This window comes from Ptychodera flava, unplaced genomic scaffold (assembly GCF_041260155.1).
Source record: "Ptychodera flava strain L36383 unplaced genomic scaffold, AS_Pfla_20210202 Scaffold_41__1_contigs__length_1339820_pilon, whole genome shotgun sequence".
In the NCBI taxonomy this organism is placed as follows: Eukaryota; Metazoa; Hemichordata; class Enteropneusta; family Ptychoderidae; genus Ptychodera; species Ptychodera flava.
Window position 1 is genome coordinate 781309 of NW_027248363.1, and position 21828 is coordinate 803136.

General features: G+C 41.5%; 1 protein-coding gene across 1 annotated transcript; it reads right to left on the reverse strand.

The window, feature by feature from the left end:
• Nucleotides 1-18224: 18224 nt before the first annotated feature.
• Nucleotides 18225-21599, reverse strand: LOC139128001 (uncharacterized). The gene is made up of 4 exons (XM_070693862.1): nt 21557-21599; nt 20689-20819; nt 19828-19954; nt 18225-19058 (listed from the first exon to the last, which is right to left on the reverse strand). Exons 1-4 carry the CDS (start codon nt 21597-21599, stop codon nt 18799-18801), a joined length of 561 nt encoding a protein of 186 aa, XP_070549963.1. The 3' UTR covers nt 18225-18798.
• Between the last annotated feature and the right edge of the window lie 229 nt (nt 21600-21828).

Sequence of the window (21828 nt, forward strand, 5' to 3'; positions counted from 1 at the left end):
AAGGTCTAGCAGAAAGAGAGAGAGAGAGAGAGAGAGAGAGAGAGAGAGAGAGAGAGAGAGAGAGAGAGAGAGAGATTAAAATTTTTTCAACGTTTATTGTCGGACGGTTGTCCAATTACTACCATGTGGAAGAAGTTTATACATTGATATTCCAGAATTCTTTTCAGTGCATTTATCGTAATGTTAGTCATATATATTTGACTGCAGAAATGTATGCCCCAAACAAAGTGCGCCATCTCAGCCACTGGTTAGAGAGTGTTCCCTTGGTAACAAAATACATACTTGAACTGGTATGCCACTGACCGCGGGAAATTTCTTAAAAATAATAAACTGGCATCAGGAGTCCAAAGCTTGTGGACACTGCCATCTATAGCTCAGGTCCATAACCTCAGCAAAGGAACATGTTTTATGCTTTTCCTGGAAGTGGTGAGGCGATGGTAATAACTGGTCTAGCGGCATAGCCTACAGTCACTTTGTGTTCTGGTATCATAATCCTTGCAATGCCCAGAATAGAACAGCGCCAACCATGTGGAAGAAATCGTTTTTCGCAATTGTCTTGGAGAATGCAAGGCACTCTATTTAAGATCGATTACGGTGCCGGTGGAGTGTCCAGAGAATGCCGGTTTTGATACGGTTTAAGTAGGATAGCCGTAAGTTTCGATCGATACTCCATGCGGAGCTAAATCCTGTATTGTGTGGTCTTTTATCGGCACTGGGACAATCCTTCACCCAGCCAGCGTCAGGTTTTACCGCCATGTCATCGATAAATTGCTGGTAGTAGTTTCACTTCATCAGGGGAGTTCACGTACAATGCGATCGAATGGTTGATGGTTATTCTGGATGAGCCTGAAGTCACTGACAAAGTGTTCATCGATCTGACAACGCAAGTGTCGCTATTATGTGCATGTCAGGTTTTTCCAGCTGTGAAAGATCATTAAAGGAATACCCGAATTGTTAGACTTCCACTATGATTACAAAGGTTGAATCAAAGTGTGCAGTGTATGTAACCCTTCGTTGAAACAGGTATCATATACTCGAAGCCGAGGCAATACAGCGCCATAGCCTCGTTTTCGATATCAGTCATGTTCATGGGGGTTGTTTGACCGTCACCTGACGGTGATATACCTAGTAATGACAAGGTTGATGGCACTCGCAATGAACCACGGTTAGGAAACGAAAGGCCCTTGGTGGTAGGCTTGTGGATATCAAACAAAGATTTGGAACTAATAAGTAACACTGTGTACCCTCGTTGTGGGTCCTCGATCCTTTGTTTGCCCTATGCAGCCACGATATTATCTCGTTTCGTATTCGCATCAGGACCTCGCGTAAGATTCAGATGGTTCTATTGTGACGGTATCGTTTCGTTGTCATTGAAATTGACACGTACGTGTGGAAGTGTCGGGTCAGAATGTTTGTATTCATATTTTAACCTGTTTAAATATCAACAGAGATATTGACCGTGGACCATGCAACGAACTTTTAATAGTATGAACAAGATTTTACATACAGTGAGGAATATCGTATTTAGTTCTGACAAGATGAACTATTTGACGTTTTGTACTCCGAAATCCTGATGACAGAGGGAGCAATAGAGAGAGGGGCTATAGAGAGAAGGTGTCAGAACTGCGCCTGTGCGACTTTCTTGCACAATATCCAAATGCACCACTCCAACATACCTGCAACATGTACACTATGGCAAATATGTTTTAACTTTTATCAGTCGTCGATACCATAGATAAAGTATGTGCATTGGTCATATGGGTCCCATACAACCTTTCGGCGCTCTTCCGAGGCCCCTCCTTGTAGCGGTTAAGATTTCCTCACGGTAACCAACGATAATTTTTTTCCAGAACCTCTCCGTAGATTTGGTGTGAAGGTTTTTTTGATGCCATACAAAAACTGCGCAGAGGTACTGGACAAACTGTTAGTCTTGGGCGAGCTGAAAGGTCCAACATGAGAATGAAAGACATTGTCTCGTGCGAGTAGCCTTATCTTGTCCCAGACCCGAGTCGTTGTGTTCCCATATGTCAAAGGTCACCTCTTAAAATAACACCCAGTCTATGTCAACAAATACTTCACTCAAGTGTGATGTATTTGAAGTTATCTGCCTATTTAAACAGTGGGAAATTAAGTTGAAGCAATTTGCTGTTTTGTTTCGCGTTTTTTGGGTTGGGTGTGATGGGAGTGCGGTCGAAGAACGTTCACCCTTATACGACATTGCTTTTGTTTGAAATGATTCTTCCTACCCTGGGAAAAACAGTATCGTAATAATTCATTTTACAGTTATCCGTGAATGAAAAGACTCATAGGCAAGCCCTTCATTGGCCAGTGCAATGAGCAACCGAGGACAATGGGTTTGTGAGGAATTCCACGTCGAACGTGGCTGTAGTCTGGGAGATGCCGTCCCAAGTTGGCAAGCGAGTGACAAGGTGTGAAAGGCAAGCAATGAACAACTCTCATTCAATACGTGGCTTTTGTTTTGTTGTTCAGCACCTCGCGGAAGCTTACTAAGGACAAGAGGTTACGAGGAAACAAATCGAATGCGAGATGCGAACCCCGATGCAAGAGTTTGTAACAAGAGCGCGTAGAAAGCTGAGTCGTAAAGTGCTGTGTCGATGGAGGAAACGGTAAAATTTTAAACATTTTTACCGTGCATGTAATCATGTTTAAATTTTTGAGGTGCACAACTATTATTTCTATTTATAGTAAGCATGTGTTTCATAATGCAATGGTTGAGATAAGCACTGCTAAAATACAAACATAATATACTATTCTGTCTCGCTTGCAGAATTATTTAGGTGCACTCACAAATACCACCTCATATTTAAATCGATGATTCTGCTAGGTTTCTCATATATTCTACAGACACTACAAGAAAGCCGAGACGAACTTTCAAAGATGTTTCAGTAAAATCATTGAGGTATAAAGGCCACGTTATTAGAATTAGCATTGTACGTTACTGTGCGGTTTATGCTGAGAAAACACTGTATGTGCAATAGCACAGTGAAATTGGGGATATTTTTGAACATCAGCTACAAAAATGGTAGAAAAAGTTTGTATTGTTTATTTGTCGATGAAAAATACCGCTCGGTGCTGAAATCGTTGCGAAGTAGGAGTGAATTGACATTAGTTTAAATGTCTCGAAAATGTCAGTGTGGATGCATTCAGTTGATTTCAGCTAATTTTTCTGAATGGATAATTTTCGAGACGTCATGTTATCTGAAATGTTCGTGAGTAAGATTTATTATTCTCGCCCAGCAGAGAAACAACGTTGAAATTGTTGTACCCAAAGTGCGTGTCTTTGAAAACCAATTTACTTGTACGTCCCATGATGTCTGTCCGAAAAATGGCGCCAAATTCAAATTTACAGAGGCCTAAACTCGATCATGCGTGTTTTACAAGCCGTGACACGAAAAGTCCAGGTTTAAACAGAATTTAATGAGTGGAATGAGGGTGGATACCTGCGTGTCAGAATGTCACCGCGTCTTTGAAATGAAATTTCTTAATTTATGAGGGTCTTTGTTCGCTTGACTGCATTTGTTTGAAATTCCAGCGGACAATAACCGGCAGTTGAACTTCGACAGAGAATTAACAATTCTGTATTCTGTCCTGACGCATCGGACACAAGGCATTTGAAATCTGTCTTCCATGCTCGGCCACTTCCAGCAGACTTCCATGGAAATTTGTCATACCGCAGACAGTGCTTGCTGTCTCCGTAGTGACAAAGCACCCCACTGCTCCGAACTTCGGCGGGGACCCCTCGCCAGATCATCTGCATATTTTGCAGAGTTGTCTAGCTGCACATTGAAATAAAAACACGACGTTGCATCGCAAGAGATCCATCCGACATTATACGTTGTACACATAATAACACTTTCTGCGAAGCATTGTGCCACGATGCAGGCAGGTGACGATGGAAACCTGTATAATCAACCAATGAATTTGTCCATAGCGTTGAATATTATAGTAACCCTTTGAGCGATATAAATTTTCCCACCAAAATTTTTTGCGCAAAATTTTACCAATTTTTAATGAATTTTTGTAACTTTTTGACAATTTTGGACCCAACGGACATTACTTTTCATTGGCTACTATTTCTTTGAAAATAAAATTGGAAAAATATGAAAAAAAATTGTCTGGGTTACATTTTATAAAGGTGGCAAAGATTGACTCTGTCGTTTAAAGGGTTGATTTCACCAGATCTTTAGAAGGGTCACCTTGTCCAACATAGTGTTTGGCCCAGGTCCTCCATTAATATTCCACGTTTAATGATCTCTTATGATGTCCATAGTCCCTCTATCATCGGGAGGGACTGTGTTTGTTGTAGTTTGTCACATATATTACCTAGGTTACCAATTTTGCAATTTATAATGGAGTGTCTATCCACGATAGAGGGAGTATGGTCTGTCTTTGGTATGCATCGCGTCACGCTTGAGATCCGTTGTCGCTTTTGACCGCCCTGAGTGGGTACGCGTAACGTTATACAGTGGCCTGTGATCGGTAAAGTAAGGGCGACCACCTGTAAACATTCAGTTTTCATGAAAATCAAGTTACAAAAGCAAACCAAGATTCTAATACAGCGTCAGTGTGTAGAGGCATAAATGTTTTGCGTTCATTGAACGCGCGCCGTGTCATAGTTTTATCTCAGCACAGAAACCGATTCATCTTCGCGTAATAAATCTCATCATGCAAGAATCTCGAAGAAAATACCACCAAACTGCGTGAAGTCATGTGCCAACATGCCGACAGTTGGTCGACAGGGGACACCATGCATGCCTGGATCTATGACGCAAAATCAATTTGACAAGTCGACTCTAAGCATCTGTGAGCTTATCCTATTAGACATAGCGTGTTTCCCTTTCAATGATCGACGCATTGCGTCACTGTGAAGTCATCGTGCGCATAACTGCGCAATGCCTTGTTGTTGCGTGGTGGTTAAAGACCTACATGCAATTAAATAAATCACGTGACCAACGACCTGCCCGGCGGCGTCTTGGCCGCAGTATCCGAGGTTCGATCAGGCCAAATGACCGATGCCTCTGCACGTATATGTATCATCGCTCGGTCGCGTAGCGTACGTCAGCATTACGTCATAGCCTGTAAATTATCACAGGTCGTACTGATGACGTCATAAAAGGGGAGTTTCCCAAAAGTATTCCATCAAATGACATTGTTTGGCTCACTGAAACATGGGAGCATTGACACGAAGAGACTTTGCAATAATATAACAAGACTTCAAATCTTCGGTGTTTGGAATGACGACCCACAACTAAATTTAACAAATCTTGAGATTTATTCCGTCAGTTGTTACTTGTTTGCTGTTTACATGTATACTTTACTGTAAACTAGTCCATTATTACTAGAGAATGCCCTATTCCCCGTGAAAATGCAAATAAGGCGATCATTTTTAACGCCTCGCTTTTAGCAATGTAGCTTACAATCGACCGAGATCAAAAATGACGCTGTATTTAAAGCGAATGCAAGATGTCAATGCTTGTGGAACTGGGTAAACTAAACCAGTTCTTTCAATCACAGTTAATACAGAGGCAAAACAGACAAAGTTTGCAATTTATGATATTCTTCACAAATAATCATACTAGTTTAGCCAACCTTCCTTTCATAAATGAATGCATGTGATGCGATTAAGTACGACAAGTATATTGAGATAGCTGATCAACTGGTACGGTGGTTTAGAATTTATCTTTCAGTGCGACGTATTAAGGCTATCATCATAGCATTCTACTCAATGTTATATCTGAGAAAGCCTTCGAACAAATTTCAGAAACTTATAAAAGGGCACCAAAAGCTACAATTTCTTAAACCCTAAGCCCACTTTTTAACTCAGTTACATTAATATGGATTCTCATCTGTGAGAAATCCGATGCCTGATTTTCGAATTCGATCGAGAATTTACCGAATTTAGAGACTCGTCGATAAAACTATACCATGAAGTCGATTTGCCTGAAATAGAGTAAAGTAGACACATGCCCTCTTCTACTCTCGGACCCTCTTAACAACGTTGTCCCCTCCATCCCCTCCCAAAAAATATCCCAATGGATTTATTTCGGCGTCTTCAAATTTTCTATGAACTTGATGATATGCCTACTAAATCACAGCTAAACTGTGCATGAATGTAAAATTGGTTGGTCATCTAGCAACATTTACTATCTTTGCCCATGTGTCACTGATCTGTCTGGAAGTCCGATCACAAATCGTTGCATATAGACAGAAACTTACAGGGACATAATATGTAACTTGTGGCAATTTTTTTTTCAGTATTCTGCTTCTGTATATCAACTACCGTGTCTGACCCTAATCTGTTTGTCATGCTGAAATTTCGAATATTCTTTTTGTCAACACAGCTTGTATGTGTGTAGAGGTCATTGTTTATTGTTTACAAATGAATTCTAGTCCGGACTTAAATACAATTTTCAACAGTAACAATGGAGATTATACTCATATAGGTTGTGTTGATATGCTAAATACTTGGCATTACATTACAGTTTAGGGATTCAATGCAGAAAGCGTAGGGAAACCACAAAACAAAAGTTCAGAAAAAAATAGCCAAAGATACAGCTTATGGAGCTTTAACGAGGGTCTGATATGAGGGACAGAACGACCTGTCTTGATGAGTTACTTTGGAGTATGTTTCTACCGCCTGGAACCCTTAAACTATACCAGTTGGTATTAAAAAACTTTGTTGATTTTGAATTTCTGACTGTCAGCGCAGTGCATGCCGGTATATTGATCGAGATTGTCCTCGCCTTCATTATTTTGCTGCAGTATACCAGGATGCATCGCATGGCTGAGCCGATTACCGCGTGTGCCCAGTCGTTCCGCTATTTGCATACTACAGCATCGTCGCCTTTGATTGGTCAGAATATATTGTCGCTCAGTCGCTGATATAGTGGGACACTGAAAATTCACAAATAATACCATAGGCCCTTGAGCTCGCTTCAGTGTCTGTGATAATATTCAAGGTTCTGTTTAAGGTTATTGCCAAATTTGGCAGATTCCGTTATACTATTGAGCTTAATGAGAGCAAAGGCTCTCCATCAGGGACGACAGGAAACAAGTTGTTAATATTTCAACTTCGAGTGCTACGCACTACGAAATTTCAAGTTCTAATTCCTTTGTCGTTTTCAACGCTTCTGGATTTTCCCTTTATGTTAATTTTCCCTTTCCTTTGATAATGACCATGTCTTTGTGAATGGGCGCTACCAGTTGCTGCTCGTTGCAGTCACCTGAGCCAAACCAACGCCGAGCCAACTAACAATGCAGCCACAATTTGCATATTTATAATGATTTTTGCCCCATTGTTTACGGTTGAACAGCTTTGTATAGGTGCGCTCTTTTCCCACTTTCAGCGCTTTGCATTTGCAATTAAGGGATCGCAGCGTCATATTGACGTGGTAATGTCGTTTTGAGCGCCATAAACTTTGCGAAAACTCCTGTCATTCGTAGTCTGTACTCTTGTGTTGGCATATAACATGTGTTCTCAGGTGAAGGTCAAGTGTTTATGACCATAAACGCGTGCGTTCCACCCTTTCATCTTGAGGACTCCCCTATCATAAATTGATATGGTCCAGGAGATACAAAAGACTTCAGTATTTCTGTAAAGAAAGAGCATTTCAGCTCTGTGCAAGGGAATGCTTGGTCCGTGTGGTGGCACGAAAAACTTCACAACTACTGAATCTTTTGCGGACTAAGAAGGCTCCAAAACAGAACGGGCCCTACAACATGAACGGCGGTGTCTCCTCTGTTTTAGTGTTCACAGCAAAAACGAGGAAAACTTCCAAAAGGTGTATTCGTTGAAGATTCCATTAGTTGGCCAACACCGCGACATGGAAGCCATTCGAACAATACATACGGTTCCAGCCCAGTTCTGTTTTCCCAAAACGCTCGTTGAAAACAGAAGTTTGTCGGCCAGGTGAGTATTCTAGCCTCGAAATCTTGTCCGAATTTTTTTTGCGACTTGCGGTTTTGTCGCCCTGGTACACAAACTTTGCAGGAATGCCCCATTATATTCGAAGTTTTGGTGGTGGGACGTCAGACCGGATGGCGAACTGAGGCACAACGTGGCCACGCAGAATCATTTACTGAATGGATCGCCATAAATTTCGAGGCATCGCCACTTCCAGCTGTCCCACTTTCTAACATTATTTCTTAACATATTTAGAATTTTATTCCATATATTTGATTTTTAATGCTGTACGATTGTATGTGCTGCAGTGCAGTAGCCGCTAGCAACCTGGCTTGTTGACCCAGGCGAAGCTGTCACAAGTACCAACATCCCGCTTTGGCACACATTTTTTGTTCGGGGTTTCCGGTGCTATTTAAATATGGGTGTATGGGGGTCAGGCTTGTCTGTAGCAGAATGCAAAAAGGGGTGACCGTTCTTCTATTATTGCAGATGAAAGGGACTGTCGCAGCGTATGCGACGCACACACTGCACCAAAGTTTGAGCCTTTTTTTCCTTTTTTTGTGAGAATTTTGAAGAGTCATCTAGGCCAAACCAACAGATACGTTGTTAGGGTTCATTAGCTGCAGCGGTTGTCATCCGGTCAGAACGGATGTTTGAGTCAGTACGTCTTCCAGTGATTCAAGCAGTGACCCGAAGAAGACACTTTCATTTTGCAAGCCCAACTTCTCGCACAGATGTAATTTATTGAGGAAGCTTTTAACTGCAAAGTCTGACCTCTTCCCTTGCGTTCCGCCATGAAGTATAATTGCTGAGATTTCTTAAGGTTAAAGGTTTAATTAATTTATTAAAAAGGGCAAATTATTGTTCCGTGTAGTTTTTCGATTGGAAATCGAGTGACGTGCTGAAAATTCCGAACATGTTTGTACCACGTGCTCTCCATTTGCGAACGACACTGAGTCGCCTTTTGGTCCGGGGACTCACATCTACCTTCGTGGGAACATCTGGAAGTCGATAAAAGGGTTCATAGCACTTTATGGCCGGGGAACGAGACAAGTATTCTTTTCCTGTCGAAGCCTTCTTTTAATTAGCAAGCAGTCCCAAGCCAAACTTATTAATCTAGGGCCCAAGGTGTTGTCCAAATCTGTGGTCGATAACATTGACTTTTTGTACCCTTAGATGGCCCCCTGCGTGGGAGGTCGTCTGTATCGAACACTGATATAATTATTGGTGATGTAAAAAATAATTGGACGCTATCTGACGATAATGTAAAGAGTTGATTTAAGTGTACGAGGGGAGAATTTTCAGAGATGCGATTTACAGGCTGTTTTGTTGGTTCGCGGATATGTAGAATCGTGATTCAAACCCCCTGCAATTACGTCACCGCCCGAAAGAAAAGCGTACTTTTATGTTGGCATTCAGCGCCTTACAAAACATACCAAGCGACAAAGAAATTGGGTTCATTTATGCCTTTGTCATGCAAATTGAGCCAGCTATGGACATTTCTTCACAGAGGGGTGGGCACAGAGAAATTCTCACGCTGTTTGGCTGCCCATTCCATCGGAGCGCTCAGGGTCTGTGAAACCACGACGGCACTCCCTTCTACCCTAATAATGAGACAGCCCCCTCCGAAATCTTCGTGTCAACCTTGATTCAGCAGCTGCAGGCAAAAGGTCGCGATCACCGAAGCGTCCCTTACTCACAAACAACGAGATTTTAAAAATCGGAAATGCTTCTTTACTTAGCGCCACGCCGCTGTCCACAGGGCAAACAAATTCTTTTGTCATCGGCTTAAGAATAGTTTTCTCGTCTTTCTTAATTTACATGATTACATAGGCTGCGTGCTGCCTTTGCAGATAACCTAATTTCTCACAAGATAAAACACTTCTAAAAGGTGCAGGTTGTACAATGGGCCAATCACATACAAGTCAAAAGTAAGGACGTGCAAGCTTGGCCCGTGGTGTCGAACCATCGAGGCAAAATCTTTAGCAATGCTTTTTAGCTTATCCCTGGCTATGGATACACAGTTCAAACAATAGTTGCAAAGCTTTGAGTACTTCAAAGGATTCCAGAATGACCTTCAGTGCGTCATGGAGCTATAAAGACCCCTTTCTAGCCAGCATGGTCCTTTTTCCAGCTCCATGAGTGTGTCAATATTTCGCGAAAAAGACCTCTGTCGTGTGAAGTGACTATGACCATGGACGTACAAAAATCTGTTTTTGGACATCCATGCTATGACCGGCCTGTCTCTCAGTAGACCGTATTTATTGTAGGAAAAAGATCATTCTGACAAAAAAGTTAGAAGTCAATGAACTTCGGTTTGCCAGAAAACGCGCCTCTTATATCATGGAGCACGGGGGAGGGACCGTGCATGGAGGTACATTTTTACCCTCCATAATTATATTATTTGACGGTCGGGTATAATCGCCATAAATTCCTATTTCAGACAATAGTCACTTTGCAAATTGTTTATTTGTCTTTGTTTGACCTGTCGCCCGTCAATTGTTGTGTTTTGGCCGATGTGTGATGGTCGTTAGTTGAATGTCGTCTTCGTGTTTTGGATACGTGTGTTACCTGCCCTAGATAAATCCACGGAGGTATTTTAGAACCTTGTGTGCAACAACCTCCATGATGTATTATCAACCGACAGAGTTTGTTATGGAACTTGTCATCTCGTACCGATTGCTTTGCTGGTCGGATCTGCTCGGTGTATGACTGCATTGAGTCTTTTTACGACCAAGTCCATAATAGTTACATCATGGAATGCAGCACCGCTACCTCAATAGTTATCCCTTCGACGGCGCCATGTGCCTACTTTTCATTTCGTGGTGAACACATTCACGGAACGGTGAAACCACTGTGGGTATAGTTCAACTCATTGGAGGTCCTATTTTCACCTCCACGGTCGCAACTAGAGGCTGCACGGTTTTTAACAGGCTAGGCCGACGACAAATCCGCCCCAATGGGTCACTACATCATGCCCGTGGTACAACCTGTTGTCCCGATGAGCACGGAGGGAAAGACAAATAACGTTCGCATTGAGTAACATTTGACCTCAAAGGCGCCGACTTAAACTGCACCCATAGGATATCTTCAACTGCGTCACAAAAAGTCGACATTTCTTTGTAATTTTTTTCCTATTTCCTTGGGAATATCACTCTTTAATTATTATGGCACACTTATGATTATCGATAGAAAAAAATCAGATTTCATGGTCCGACAGGCGCGTCTCACGGATGGTCCCCCTTTGATATGAAGTCTATATAATGATACACTGGATACAGGACGAAATATCTGGTGAACACGATGACCGCCAATATCAATAGGAAGGAGGTTTTCTCAACAAGGAGACCAGAAGATTATGCTTTGCCCGTGTCTATTCCCGAACTATTTTTACTTTTTTCTATTTAACATCCACAATAGATGTTGTCTAAGTAAGAGGGACAACCTGTAAATCTTGGTCGTTTTGGCTGTTACGAGAGACAATCATTGTGCAATGGAGACATTGCATAATTAATTGTGCCAAGTCGACACATGCCAGCAAGTCGGTGAGAGTGAGTGTTCGTCTTGCATGGATGGCTGGGTTTGTACAGCTGCTGAGGAGCATTGTGGGCTGTACCCATTACCAGAACAGCCTGTCGCAGAAGTGCCACTGCCCCTGCCACCCCTTTCATCACTGTATAGACTCGACCATTCCATTGAAAAGTAAAGGAAGGTACCAAAATTTACGCAAAGAAATTAGTTAAAGGACAATCGTTTATGACTGCCACCAAGTAACGCCAGACGAAAATTCAACCACGGAGATCTTTTCCACTTTCATGGTCAAACTGATTTAAGTTTCAGTCTCGACGGACATTCACTGGGCAAATTCAGTGTATCGCCGTCAACATAAAAATCTAGGTCATGACCTGTAATTCGCATCTTCAAGTCAGCCCAAGGCTCACATACGCACGACAACTTGAACAACGCCAGGCATGCTTTGCGAGTTTTCTCGTAATTGACGATGTCACGAGGTCAGTCAATCTGTGCGTACCGCGTGATTTTAGTCAAAATCTCAATAATTTGTTTATCTTTGAAATTCTTTGTCAAGGGTAATCTTGGCAGTTATTGTGACAAATGTTGTGAACAAAAATGTTTTTATCGAAACTACAGAACGGTACGTCTCAAGCAACGATGATATTTAGTATGATCCGTCATGCAGATAAACAGACTGTGTGTCAGTCTTGAACCAACAACAGTTGTTGTAAGCAAATTTCCGGACAGCATAATCTGACTGTACAACAATATTCACCATGCTAGACTACTTTCGGCATTTCCTGCTACTATTACGTCACTTCATCGATTGCAGGTAAACTCACTGTGTACCAATTTCCTGTATTTTGACACCGTCCCTCCACCAAGGCTGTCATTTGACAGACCCACTTTTCTTCTGAAAACAATGCCTCCATATCAAAGGCACTTTTAAAGAGTATTTTAAGTCCAGCACAATCGCACTAATCCACAGATAAACATTTCCGAGTCAGAGTCTGTTCCACACAGTCACCACACCGTCATGCAATTCTAATATCGGCATATTGTGTTCTGATTTCAGATTGCACCCAGCTGCACCTCCAAGGACCAGTATGTGGCTTCTGGGATAAGAGACGCCATGAAGAATTTAAACTCCCAGCGATAGTCGTGGGCAAAACTTCACGAGAGAGAGAACCTTGATGTTTGAATCATCGACTGCAAGCTTGGACGTACAACCATCTTTGCCTCATTACCGTTCTCATACAACTCTAAGGAGGACAATTGCTTCGATACAGGTTTTTAAGTAAATCCTGTATTGAGATTTCTGTCATCGGCGGTAGGACGACAACTTGGAGTAGAATTATTAGGTATTACAATATCTGCTTTTTGTTCTGCAACTGTTCATTTTGTCGCATTTACTTACTCCGTAAAATGTTCTGATAATTCATCTTGTTCAAGTGTCCCGCTTGTTTTATTGAGAGAGTAAAACTGCCGATGTAGAAAAAGACAAAATATCTTTTGATTGCTGTCTGTCTTGTGTCATCTATTTGTTATTCATATGTTACAGACGCCTCTTTGTGTTCAACAGCGAAAAGTTACATTCAAGTATGGACCTGTTTGTGCAATTCCCGTACTCTCATTGTTTTGCCTTTCTTGTTTTTCTTCTCACACCTTGCACGTGAATGATTGCCCCTAACAGTCGCTCCGTTTTTCAGGTTTACGTCTGCTTCACCATGACGATCGGATTTTGGCAGGAGCTTACTGCGCAGTCTCCGTATAGACCCTAGCCAACACTGAGTGACAGATAGCTTTCCATACTGCACACCAGCGTCGAGGATGGACCTGGAATGGAAACAGGGAATAGTCGCTGTGTCAAAACAAAATGTGTAGTGAGTAATTTCTTCTGAAAGGCTGAGACGAGTGCAATCGTTTTTAATTTTTTATTGACTTCATTCCTCTATCGGCCACCACGATATCATTTTAGAAGGTGACATTTTAGTCCAAAGGCGATGTGGGGAATTACGATTTGAAACTATTTAAAAAAATATAGATTTCCATTCCAGTTCAAGTTGATTGGCTCATAGTTTCTTTTATAAAGTTCATGATTGACCGTCATCGATTTCAGTCGAAAGTGACCTTCGACGGTTGTAGATGTCTTTTGTCAGGTGATTCATTATTGAGGGCACATCATTTACGGAAGCATTTACACATATTATTTGGGTGTGTCGAAGATGACTTATTTATTCAACACCCTTAAAAACATTGGAACTCGAAGTTGACCCAAGATGAATAACTTGTCAAACTTTCCAAATCGCTAATGACTGGCATTCTATTGAACCCCACTTCTCTATCTGCGAAAGAGGCCAGGCGTGACGTCAATTATTTTTTTTCAACCATGTGCTTTCATTGTTGCCGACAAAAGATATAAAGGTGTCCTTTAAATTATATTGTGAAAGTTCGCATGGGCTTGCTAGACTGGGTTGACCTATATTTTGGAATGTCCCGTTCAAGAGGGTCGAGATGGCTACGTGTTCATGTGAGTGAGGTACCGGCGAATATACCAATTCGCCCAGAGGGGAAAAAAATCGGATAAAGTGACGTCAGAGACCCATTGATGAGTAGATGTCCGCAGGGACAAGTTTGAGAATGTCTTTGTTATGTCATCGGGTGTACCTACAGGTGTTTCGTCGTAGTCAGACTGGCATTAGGGCTGATGGTCTGTACGAATAAATGTGAGGAATGACATTAAACACTGATTCTATCCATACCTTGCATACACAGGGTTCATCAATCTTTTTCGGCCGGAATTCCCCGACGGCACGCATGCTTCAAAGACAAGCGCAGTCTCGCTTTACGCAAGTGCTCACGATTCCTTTGAGACGCATAACAGAGGCTTTGTGACGTTCTGACTTACCGTGTAGTCATCTTTTTCTTTACTGTCAAGTAGCTCCTGTCGAGATATGGCGCCCGTTTTACAATACGCCGTCGCATGGCTCTGAAAAGCCCATTGAAGAGGGAAGTTGCGGTGATTAACAGTTCAACTTTGAACGCTTTGCTTTTCTTCTCACGAACGTCTGGTTGAAAAAAGTGGTGTTGTTGTGAGTTGACAGCTCACTAGTTTATGTGTGTCTGTGTTCCCTACATTAATAGCTTTTGTTGACATGTTCCGAAACATATTGGCAAAAGACGTACAGAAAAATGCACCATACGTTGTCCTAAGTGTTTCTGTGACGAGATGGCATTTCCATAATTTGAAGATGCTGGCTAGATAATTTTAAGATACGTTGTATTGTTGTTGTGACAACTAATGAGTGGCGTTATTAGGTCTCTCTGGCTCTGATTAGAAGGTCAGGACTTGCGCAATGTTGGTCAGACTGGCAAATATTGCACTCGTCCCGGCCTGCTAGTTTGGGTACTTGGCATCGTAAGGCAATAAACTCGAGTCTTTTTGAGCAAAGAAAAACATTGAAGCCTGTCCTTATATTCCCTTTTTTGACATTCCGTTACGTTCTTGACATATTCGTTGCTCTCTCGGTCTTTTCCTGTCGCCTGCGTCTCTGCAGTGCGTGCGAAGAAAGGGCAAGATTTGAGATTTCTTCAACTGTAACGTGCAGGTTGGGATTTGCTGCAAGTATGAGAAAGTTTTGGCGCCATATTGCACTTGTCCCGGCCTGCATGTCGCACGTGTCTAGGCAGCCATCTTGGATTCACCTCCGAACCATGGACGTTATGCAGTATTGGCCACTTTCTGGATATTCCACGCATGGGTGAATGATGTTAAATATTTTTACGAGCATTCCTCACACCGAACGACGTGAATGGACAAGCATTATATTCCTGGCACTGTGTGGTCTGTCAAGTGTGACATCCAGAAGATACGACTGTGTTGTTTAGGCCGTGACATGTACAATGTTTGTGACTTTGACTTAGACCAATATTGCACTGGTCCCGGCCTGAATAACACGGTTACTTGGCGACAAGGAACCTCAATACTGATGTTGAACGCTCACAGTCTGGATTGTGTAATCAAATAAATTCCATGTGGTGATCGCAGTTTCGTCTGGGGGAAACGATTTAATTTCTTGATAGCTATGCTGCAGTAATGTTTCTTTAATGTCACAATTTACAGTGTGTTTCTTGAATATATAGTCAACTTCGTCATAAGATCGTTGCGTTGTAACTGAAGGTTAGAGTTTAACTCTATATATAATTTATGTAATTTTGTTAAACATTTCCGATCTTGCCGAGCATCAATCCTCTTTAATATACCCCAACTAACATGGAATGTAGCAGAACAAGATAATAAAATGCAATTTTCTTTCGTAAGTTTAAACACGGTCCCTCCACAAATTGTGGAGGGACCGTGGTTTAAAGAAACTGTTCACTTTTCTCATCGCAGGCCAAGTAAACTACAACTGGACTCCTCAAGTATGTTATCTGGTCGGACTGTATAGGTTGGGACTTTTGCAATTTCCTTCGATAATTTGACAGAGATATTGCACTCGTCCCGGCCTGTATGTCGCGACTATGCTCGTCCATTGCGTGCGTAGTCTCACCACGCCCTCAACGGCGACTTCTGCACCATGGATATCTGAATATGCGGCGACAGTTTGAACGCAATCGCCATGGTTACCCACAGTAACTTGAATTCACGCAAGTATAATAAGGGTGGATGGCTGTATACACAGGGTTTAAAGGAACGAAAAGGGTTAAAGTTCGACAGATCTGATTATTGTTGTGGTAGGCCTACATTCTTTGTTTGACTTTCTCACCCATGTTAATGACGACCAGGGGGTGAATTTGTGATATTTCATATGAGCAGACGGCGTTAGTGCGTAACGCCATTGTTCTCAGCAAGGTGATGGTACGTCCTTTGTTCTTCTGCTACACAGTGTCGACCCATGTTATGCTGAATTAAAACGATTGTTCGAGAAATGTTTCAAGATTTCGTCGAGTGTCTGTGTCAAGATAGCTTGACCAGTTTTCCATTATTTAAGGTATTATGCGACTCGAAAGTGAAAGACTTAAACTTTTGCGCAAATTTTCCTCAATGAATATTTCGACAATTCTCTATCGAAATAATGAATAAAAATCCGGGGTTACCGTGCAACTTTTTGTACTTAAAGAAACAAATGCCCCAAGATTTACCGATATTTAAAATTCAAAATGGCCGCCATCCCTGTGTTAACTCTATACGGAAAAATAAAATTTCCGATTTTGGAAAAACTAGGACCATAAAAAGTTTTCTTACACCAAGAGCTCTAAAATGAACCCCCACAAGTGATAGATCAGAAAAATATTGAAAAAGTTCGAGAGTCTAAATTGCTGTCCCCGAGGCGTGTTCGGACATCAATCCTACGAGACCTATCACTCTAATGTAGTCCATTAAAATGCGACCATATTCGCAATTTATACCATCGTCCCAAAGGGAAAAAGTTTAAATATTAAACATCTGTGAATATATAATGACGGTATTAGAATAATTAATGACTTTATATTTTTCTTGTTTAGGTTAGGATAGGGATGTTATGGTTTCGTTGTCAACCTTTGTATGATGTTGTCTGTACCTGTTTGAACTTGATCATGAAGATCAGGTCTGCTACATGCTTGGCAACTGAGCCGTGACTTTACGTGACTTCCAACACGTCAACAAGCAGAAAATCCCAGACCATTGGTATCAACTTTACGCTCCACATTGACTAGCAGAGCATAGCATCGTTTAAAAACCTTGCCTTGGGCAAGCTGTCATCTTCTCTGGAAGTCGCAAATGTTTGCACTGCTGTAGTGTCGACGACTTCAACAATAGACACAGAGCCTGTGCAACGTGTAAGTCCTCCACGTCCCCCCCCCCCCCCCCCTCATCTTGAAATATTTTTGCCGGCAGCAATGCATTCCGTGATGACATGAATGGCCCGTCCAAACAGAGTTGTAAGTGTTGCATTTTGTCGAAGCACTTGTAACTTCGATTGCTTGTACAATTTGACCGCGTCCTTTGTTCGCTGCCGGGACAAATAGCTTGTCTCACACAAAAGAATAATTGAATAACGCCGTGGCTTGTCTGCTTGTTCAGGAATTTCACTTGGAAAGGTCTTTTCCATATCAGTAGACTTCCATACGAACTAATCGATACTGCCATGCCACCGAGCTGCAGCCGAGGCTGAGAACAGCTCCCAGCTAAAATTTCGATGTCTGCGTCTGTGTTTGTTTTCGCCTGAAGCGTGCTTTTGTAATGCTTTGTGTTCGAATAACGTATGTTGGTATTTCCATCAGCCCGTCTGAAAGTCTCCCTCTACGCTGAAGATACTCTCAAAGCAATACAGATCCGCGATACTATCAGACAGGACCCTAAACATTCCAAGTGATTTGTTTATTTGTCGACAAAGTCAGACGAGTCTTTGCAAATCGAAGGCTAGGCGCTCTCTCGACATGAAATTCGTTATCCAGCCCGGAGTCTTTCTGTACAGTGTGCTCAGGCGAAGACAATCTTGAAATGCAAGTATTCTGACTTGAACAGCACTAGAAATTCAGTAAATTCTCGATCGGTTTCTAACTCACCTAGCGAAAACGCCTATCAAAACCGCTCGGCTGAATCACAACCTTCCTCCACCCCTACCCCTGGATTCAATATGTATGTGATAGCAAAACGTATCCATCGGTGATAGATTACCGATTATCAGGACTAGATTCACTTTGGAATTTGCGGACGATACGTAGGCCTAAAGCTGAACTTAGACTGGTAGCGTTTAAATGAACCGACACTGTTCCCATCCATTCAAAACACTACCGTCGAATATCACAAATTCTAATATGTGTTTATTCACAAATGTACCGACTTAATCACCCTCTCTGATTTTTCGGTTATCTCATTACATGTACTATCAAACGGTTACAGTCAAAAAGTAAATTGATTTCCAGTCCTTTACAAATACTAAGTAAAGTTCAATGCATAGGTCAGCAATAGCCAAATTGTAATATCAATGCGATCACCAACGATGGTTATAAAAAGCGTAAGATATCAGAAGTTATCTCACTATTTCCTTACAAAAATGAGAATCGTACAAGGATAAAAAAACGAGATTACCCTGGCTGACTTCAAACAGCGTCTTGTTTGTGTTAATTTGCTTGTTGATTGGAGACCTGCCGGATTTAAATACACCATATTTGACAGGAATTAATCGCTCTAATTGGAATGTAAATTTTGATGAGTACTGATCGATACAGAAGGAAATCGTCAGTCGACACCTAGACGAGATCGCTTTTTAAGATGGCCTCGAACAAAACGTCCGATTTCAAAGTCACGTGTCTCTAATTTTCAATGTCTAAAGTTGTAAATATGCATCGGTAATAGTTCATCTACCGAAGTGTCATCAGACACTTCGGTAGAACACCAAGTATGAATACATAATCATGTAACCCGGGTTCTCCTTTGGGTCGGGGTCCGTACCATTGTACCAGCCATAGTAGGTAACATTGTTGACGCCCCCTACGGTGACTTGCTCTGTAATGTCTATCACCCAGGGATCAACCTGGCGGCCGTCGCACCAGCCGTCGCGTCCGTACAACCATGTGCCGTGTTCGTTTGGTTCAACGCCCGTGGGCACATTATTAGCACAGCCTAACGGAGTGCCTGAAAAAATTCAGAAAAGAAAGTATCTTGTAAGCGCCTCTTGTTTCTCTGTGGTTGATTCACACATATTGAAACTGCATTCTGATGTCACCATGGCAAATCAAACTAACATTTACCACAAACAGATCTGTTGGATGCTCTCTGGAAGTTTGGAATGCATCTGTGACATTATCAAAGAATAATTAACGGAAACATATTTCGAGTATTAATAAAATAAAATTGAAACGTTCGGGCATTTTCGAGTCACTTTCAGTACTGGGTAATGCAAATTCTACTTTCCTCTCATGACATTCGGAGCCCGAACAGCTACAATGCCCGCAGGTTTCATACCTCGGACTATGGGCGACCCATAGAATAGGGTCTGGTCAAAACGATATAGTTTGTTGTAGTTTCTTGAATAAAGTTCTGAATGTGGATTAATTCGCTCGGCAATTACTGTTTACATCTCATATATATGTCACGTTGCATGACAAGTTGATGTATATACACCGGCATTTCATTTACACACATCACCTCGTACCGTATTGACAATCTGGTTATTACACATTAAAAACAATTATTTATTGTCTATGCTCATTTGGAGATTGACCTACGTAATTGTGTTTAATTTCTATGATCCCCATGGCGCACATGCTTGTCTGTCTGACCATGAAAGCCTTTAAACAGTCAAGGACTGGGCCAACACCTTTAATTGCACGGTGGACGATATTGGCGGACGAAATTTTAATTTGGAAAACGAGTGGTACTACAGGCCTATGTCATCACCTACCTGCAATGTCGAAACTCTTGGTGTTGGTATGGTTGCCATTGACAACAAAATGATGCGAGGTTGGACAGAATTCACCGCATCCGTTCTCATCGCTACCATGTCCCGTGATAACAGCAACGATGGCGACCTTTGACATATGTAAATCAATTGATATAAACAATGCAATGCTGTCGATGTGATATTACAATCGGTAATCAGAGTTCCAACAATCACGACAAATAAAACTTTTTTCTTATCTTATATTATCTTAATTGACAACAGGCGGTACAGTAGTAGTGTATATATGAGCTGCCCCATCAAACACGAGATTTATTGACTCATGACTGGGTCAAATACCGGTCCTGTTCAAAGATCCATTAGCTGTAACTTTGGTCATTTTTTAAATTTTGCTTGTTCTGTGTATCATCTGCAGTTTCTGGTTTGAATCCCTGAACCACGGAGCAATTCCTAATATTTAGCTCATAAATATACCCTATATGAGTATAATCTGCATTGTTATCGTTCAAATTTTGTTTTCAGGTCCGGACTACTAGAATACATTTATCAACGATAACAATGGTCATTTCACATATACAGGCTGTGTTGGCAAGCAAGAGACCAGGCATTGGTCATGATGATCGGATTATAGGAAAATTCAGTTGTTGATACATTGAAACAGAGTAGTGAAAAAATAGTCAAAAGTTACAGCCAATGTCCCTTTAAGTAGTTCTGTCATCTCCATGAGTTCATAATTTTGATTCTAAGACCAAATCTTTCACATACCAACGACCCCAGTTTCATATTGTCTGCTCCATTATTATATATTAGACTACATGCAGTGACGTCACCATATTCGCAAGACCGATAAACTACGGTACATACCTTCTGGGTCTGGGCCGATACGGTAAATTTTATTGGCGAGTATTTGGCATTGTAGGACTTGTTGAAAGTACCTCCGCGAAACAATGGCGTTATACTGTACGGCTGGATGTCACCATTCGTAGAACGAGAGTCTGTAATGTTGGGAAATTAGAAGCTTACAGTTGAGAACAAGTAAAATGCGCGTCGGAGATAGAGAATTGTTGAAATTTTGCTTAAAGCCCCAGTAATGCTAACTTTCGACGATTTTTTCATTATTGTTATTTTATAAATCAATAGCAACTTCTTATTCTACTCCCCGAAGAATGTTGAAACACCCACTATTTAGCTTGTCAACTTAGCGTCTATATGTGTAAAATGCATTTTAAATGTTTACATTTGAATTCTAGTCCGGACCAGAAGTCAGTTTTCAACAATAACAATGCACTTTACAACCATAGGGGCTGAGTTGACAAGCTGGATACTGTGTATATCAACATTCTTTGAAGAGAAAAACAAGGAATTATGGTACACATTCAAAATAAAAATGGTAAAATTATCATCCAAAGTTAGCATTACTGGGACTTTAAAGACATTTTAAGCGAAAGTTTATGTCGTTCACTTTCGAGGCGCATCATGAGAGAAAATGCCGAGAGAGTTTGACCGGTTGACCTCGCTGTTAATTTTATGCAGGAAATTACAATAACAATGCTTGGTCGAATGACGCAGTGCCTTGAGGGTGGGATCACCAGTGGTATATGGGGAGGAGTACCTTCCCGATGGTGATAAGTGGTGCAGATTACCGTCGCCTAGGTGACTGGCGTATACGCGTGCCAAAAGACACCTATGGTTGATTTCCTGTTGACCAGTCGGATGGCAGAGTTGCAAATACCTGGACTGAACCACAGTCCCTCCAGGGACCGTGACTGAACCATTTGGTTTTTTGTGGGTGTCGGTGGTACTTTGACAATATAAGTGACAATATAAGTAAAAATGCACATATATTGAGTTTATTGTCTTGTTTATGAGCGGCCAGTATTTCCAACAGCATAAATTATGTGCATTTGCCCTTGAAGGAATAAATAATTTTTCGAATATAAAAACATCGCGAATGTAACTACATTCCTTAAGCTCGACGTACACTTAAGTGCCCCAAAGAACCAT